At 41.9% G+C, this 5,750-nt stretch overlaps 1 protein-coding gene across 1 annotated transcript; it reads left to right on the top strand.

The window, feature by feature from the left end:
- The first annotated feature begins 753 nt into the window (after nt 1-753).
- LOC134790421 (cytochrome b-c1 complex subunit Rieske, mitochondrial) lies at nt 754-5,537 on the top strand. Its single transcript, XM_063761188.1, has 4 exons — nt 754-1,048; nt 1,143-1,286; nt 2,115-2,292; nt 5,008-5,537. Exons 1-4 carry the CDS (start codon nt 844-846, stop codon nt 5,294-5,296), a joined length of 816 nt encoding a protein of 271 aa, XP_063617258.1. The 5' UTR covers nt 754-843; the 3' UTR covers nt 5,297-5,537.
- The last annotated feature ends 213 nt before the right edge of the window (nt 5,538-5,750 follow it).

Genomic DNA, 5,750 nt, shown 5'->3' with positions numbered 1-5,750 from the left:
TTTTATTAAAAGAAAAATGAAAAATTCATATTGATTTACTTAGACGACTACCGATTCATAACGGTGGTGTCCGGCCAACCCTAAAATTAAAAAAAAAAAGACGTAGAACGTAAACGTTCGCAGTGCAGTTGTTTTCCTTTGTGATTTCGATGTGCAAAACATTTTACGTAGTATTGCTGTTGTGAGTGACAGACGTCAAATACCGCAAATAATGTTATTTACACTATACTTATACACTTAAAATTTACACACGGTCGAGCGCAGGTTCGAAATTTGTGCGGACTTTTCAGTGCAGCTATAGCTGGTCAAACCAATTTGTCAGTCAGTAACAACCAGGAAAACTATACTCATAGTTTTCTTTTGGGTGCTAGTGTAAGACAAATATAGTAGAGTCGGACCAAAAAAAGTCTGCAACGGATTTGATAGCCCACGCAGTGCCAGTGCCATTTATACGTCATTAAATTTCATAGAAGTTTGACGTTTAAAATAACACTTCCACTGCGTGGGCTATCAAATCCGCTGCAGACTATTCTTGGTCTGACTCTATGATTATCTCTGTCTATGATTGAAATGAGACAGTCCTTTGACAAACTATACTTGCTAGTTTGTAAGAGATATACGCAAACCTTTTTACCAACGACCGAAAATGGTACGATGCGATTCGGTTTAATCGTGTGTTAAAGCTTTAACTGTGAAACTGGGTAGGAATTTATCCTGAACGCTTTTGAAGACCCGGAAAAAAGTTCAATGTGGCAACACGAAATTGACGTTTTAGATCTTTCCTCGCGCACTGGCGCTTTCTTGTAAAAACGATTTTATTACGTTTTAGGAAGGCGTATCAAAATGACTTCCGTTGTGAGGGCCGGGCACTTGGCTCCGTATTTCAAATCCACATCCCAAGTGGTTTCAAACGGTCTGAGACCACTGGTCGCCGTTCCAGTGTCCAACGAAAAGATAGTGGCACAACCTTTACCCAAAGCCTCGACTGTGCAATCCTTGCATGGATCCCTGCCTATCCAGGGCCTGAAGGTCAAGGCTAGCGCGAAAGGTAAGCCTAATTTGTTTATTAGTTTGTGTTTTCGCTCATTTTGCGCAGGTGATTCTAATGAAAAATTATATTACATAACACTTGTCAATTTCAGTGCCAACTCAAGTACGATTTGCGCACACCGATATTGCGTACCCCGATTTTTCCGCTTACCGTCGCAAGGAAACTCAGGATCCTACGGCTCAGGCTAAGGAGACTGCTGATGGACGTCAATCATTCACATACCTTATGGCTGGAGGTTAGTATACAGCTTATTACCGTTTCATAACAATGTATAATTAAAGTACCTAGTACTCTGTTGCCACAAATATGTGATTCACTAAGTATTTGTCAAGGATTTATGTCATTAACACACTCTAAATGTACCATAAATAAAATATGACAAACTGTCCTTGAGCTATAATGGAAAGGTACTTACATATTGTATAATAGCAACATTACATTCCTTAGCCTCTTGTACATGTATAAAAAACATAGGGTGACTGCTATAGTTATTGCCCACTACATAGTAATTGGCCACTCCTAACTACTACAAAAATAATAGTCGTTTTGGTACCAAAACTGATGCATGGAGTGAGCACTCTATCCTTACTATATTTCTCTATGATTATGGCAAATACTTTGGATGGATTGTGTTTTATAAGTCAAATAATTTCTGTATACATAACTCAGTATATTAATATTGTTGTCCTATTTACTTGTTCCACAACGTTTGATCTTTGTCGCTTAGTTTAGTTTCATAGAACGAAGTACCATTTCATAAGTTTCGGCCTGGCCGATGAAAAAGGATTTTTTGGCCAAAACCGAAACTACAGCCGAAACAGGATTTTTTGGCCGAAACTGGCCGAAACCTAAACCGAATCTTCGGTCAGACACAAATTTTAGCTGGTTTATGTGAAACAAAGCTTTAAATACATACCATTTTCATTGACTCTTATACCTACTGATTTTACCTTAAAAAAAGATTTTTGGGGGTCATATTCAATTACGGTATTGTGAGCCAATATCGGATTTCGATACTGTTGGTTTGACATACTCATCATTCACATTTTACAAAACATTACAGCGGGCAGCATGGCCGGCGCCTATGCCGCCAAGTCCGTCGTGACGCAGTTCGTGTCCTCCATGGCTGCCGCTGCTGACGTACTGGCCCTGGCCAAGATCGAGATCAAGCTCTCTGAGATCCCTGAGGGCAAGTCCGTCACATTTAAGTGGAGGGGCAAGCCGCTGTTCATTCGTCACAGGTAATTTTCCACAGTCAGGGGTGGCTCACTCCGCGATTTCGTCGTGTCGCTACAAGTACATGCGGCCCACACCAATTTTGGTGTCTAGCCGTAGTAGTTGCCGACGACGACTGCTCGCGCTTGCGCCACCTAGCGGTCATGTCTGTCATAATAGATGCGTTTTGTTAGAGAAGTGAAGTTTCTGTACTATTATTTATTCGGTGGCACCGTCAACTGACCTGCTAGCATAAGTTGCGTTCTCGCGCGCGACTCCTTACATCTAGCGCGTCTTCAAGTATGGACTCGCGCGCGAGAACGCAACTTATGCTAGACCGTGTTACTTCGGATTGCGGAGTTGATTTTTGAATGCAAGCTAAATAATTTTGCCATGTGGTTGACAACCTTATATATGATGAAAGCAATGTTTCCCTGCGATTCAAAGAAATTCCAGTTTACCGGGACTGTTGTCCTAGCCAAGATCGAAATTATATTTTTCGAGATTCATGGCACACTGATGCCAAGGTTAAGTTTTCAAGGTCCAGACAATGACACAAAATTAGTGATGTACCGACTATTGATTTGGCCGACTAGCCGACTAGCTGACTAATCGGCTCTCGAATGGCCGATTAGTCGGCCAGATCATTAGTTTCGTATAAGTTCAGGTGAAAAACAATAGTTTTACTCCTTTGGTCGCGCTATTCATCATATTAGCTTGGCTAAAAGGTGTTCTCTACAGCTTCAAAGACCTATCACAAGAATCCTCGTTCAATTTCTGTCTTTCTTTTATTTTGCGATCCTGAGCAGACCATCCGTACAGCTAGTAGGAGGTATTTCCAAGGCTCTATTTCCCGTATGTAGTCGCCAGTTAAGAACCTATCCCCTTGGTCAGCGACTTTACGATCAACGTGCCCTGCCTAAGTCTCTAATTTTTGCAATAACATTAATAGTTCTATGAAGTATTTGAACAAATTAAATTATTTTTCAGAAAATATTTTAATTTGTTTTTATCAAGTAGAAACACTACTATATAAATTATAAACTGAAATAAAACGCTAATAATAGAGGACGCTGGTTCGATTCCAGCCTGGGGCACTGGAGGCCTTGGTCACTTTTTCTTAGTATATGACATTTATTTCAGTTTAACATTAATAGTTCGTCAATATATACTTACTATATAATACTATAATATAAAGGCGAAAGTGTGTCGGTCTGTCTGTCTGTTACTTCTTCACGCTTAAGCCGCTGAAGCGATTTAGTTGAAATTTGGTATAGAGATAGTTTGAGTCCCAGGGAAGGACATAGGATAGTTTTTATGTCGGAAATCATCCCTGAAGAGAGTGCAAAGGGAGGTGGAATTGAAAGAGTTAATGAATTGCCTAGTAATTGAAGTAAACAATGCGCGAATTGAATGATTACTCTTAGCATTATAAAGGCGCTATACCTACTTTAGCTGCTGTCACTAATTCCACGCAGACAAAGTCGCGGGCAAAAGCTAGTACTGAATAATAATAAAATTATTTAACTATCGAACTTGCCCATGATATTACACGAGAATCAGTTGAGATCGACCTGAAAACACCAGCCCACCAACATACGATAACGATCAAACGGTCAATTATATGAACAAAAGTTCTCGTATGCACTCTGAATAGGTATAGTAAAAAAGACATAAAACATATGGTAAATATTGACTGTTGATTTCTTTTTTTTTTCTTTTTTTTCTTGCACTAATAAAGTGCCGACTAATCGGCCATTTTTGCCGACTAGTCGCCGACTAATCGCCGACTACAAATGTGGCCGGATAGTCGGCTTTCCCGACTAGTCGGTACATCCCTACACAAAATATATCTATGGCCTTGGCTGTTCGTGGCCAAAACTGGGATCAAGCTCTCCAAAATCCCTGATGTCATGACACCCAGCAATCTGTAAAAAAGCTCTTCGAGACAACTCGTTCGTTATCTGTTATCTGTAAAGAAAAAAACCGGACAAGTGCGAGTCGGACTCGCCCACCAAGGATTCCGTACATTATTATTATGAGCCTGTTGTGTCCCACTGCTGGGCAAAGGCCTCCCCCCTCTTCTTCCACTCGTCCCGGTTTTGAGCTACATCTGGCCAGTCTCTCAAAAAGGAGTCCAAGTTATCCCGCCATCGCCGACGAGGTCTGCCGGATCCCCGGTGTGACTCGTGGGGCACCCACTCTGTGGTTAACTTGGCCCACAAGTCGTTCGGCATGCGGCAGACATGACCAGCCCAGTCCCACTTTAGCTTGGCCGCTTTTTGAGCTACATCTATTATCTGAGTTTTTGAGCGCAGCGTGGTGTTCCGGATGCGATCCCTTAGTTTCACACCTAATATGCTCCGCTCCATAGCTCTCTGGCAAACCCCGAGTTTGGACTTCTGAAGGATTCCGTACAAATTTTATAAACTATGAGATTTTTCCCTGTAGTATAAGACGATATTACTTGCCTTTCCTAGTTCTTGGTCAACGGGCAAGTACCCTATAAATTTTGATTTCCTTAAGAGTGTCGAAGTGTGTTTATTGCAGCAGAAATGACCGTATCTTTTTTTACGCTACGTAAAATAAGATATTTCCGGAGATTGACCGGCCAGAAAATGTTGACATTTTTAGGGTGATGTCCAGACTTTTGTCAGGATATTAAATTTTTTCATATGTCAACCCTACTCCAAAAAAAAGGTACTTGCTACCATTAAACTCATTTATCCATCCCCTTCCAGGACAGCAGACGAGATCGCCACGGAAAAGGCCGTGCCCATCGAAACCCTCCGCGACCCGCAGCATGACGACCAGCGCACCCAGGACCCCGGCTGGCTGGTCGTCATCGGAGTCTGCACGCATCTCGGCTGCGTGCCCGTCGCCAACGCCGGTGACTTCGGTGGCTACTACTGCCCCTGCCACGGTTCCCATTATGACGCTTCTGGACGCATCCGCAAAGGCCCAGCGCCTTTGAACCTTGAGGTCCCGCCTCATCAGTTCGTTGACGACGGCACTCTGATTGTAGGTTAAGCGTATTTATTAGTTGCCTTCCCGCGTTTAACCCTTAAATCCATATTGAAAATGTTACTGAAACTCCAGGTATAAGTACAAGCTTGTGCTTTGTTCGAAGTGACTAGGATCAGTTTTGATACTGCATTTAAGGGTTAAAATTGCTAATAACGCGGCGAGGCGGCTGTAGCAAATTTTATTTAAAAGGATAATTTATCCTAATGTTACAATAGAAATCAATCAATAAATGTGATGCGATCAACACTTATTTTTTATTTATCTGCCACCATTGCAGATCAGATAGCTAACTGGAGTGACTTCGGTGGCTACTACTACCCGTGTCGTGACCCTTAAAGTAACGCATCGACGTGAAAAGACGTTCTATGATATGTATTTAACATCCCTCTTCGTTCTCGGAAACGATACTTTTGAACAGAGACTGACTGATATAGTAAGACACGTAGTGAAATAGCAA

The sequence above is a fragment of the Cydia splendana genome, chromosome 5, assembly GCF_910591565.1.
Source record: "Cydia splendana chromosome 5, ilCydSple1.2, whole genome shotgun sequence".
NCBI classification, from domain to species: domain Eukaryota; kingdom Metazoa; phylum Arthropoda; class Insecta; order Lepidoptera; family Tortricidae; genus Cydia; species Cydia splendana.
The sequence above is the reverse complement of the archived record's forward strand: the minus strand, read 5'-3'. Positions and strand labels throughout refer to the sequence as shown.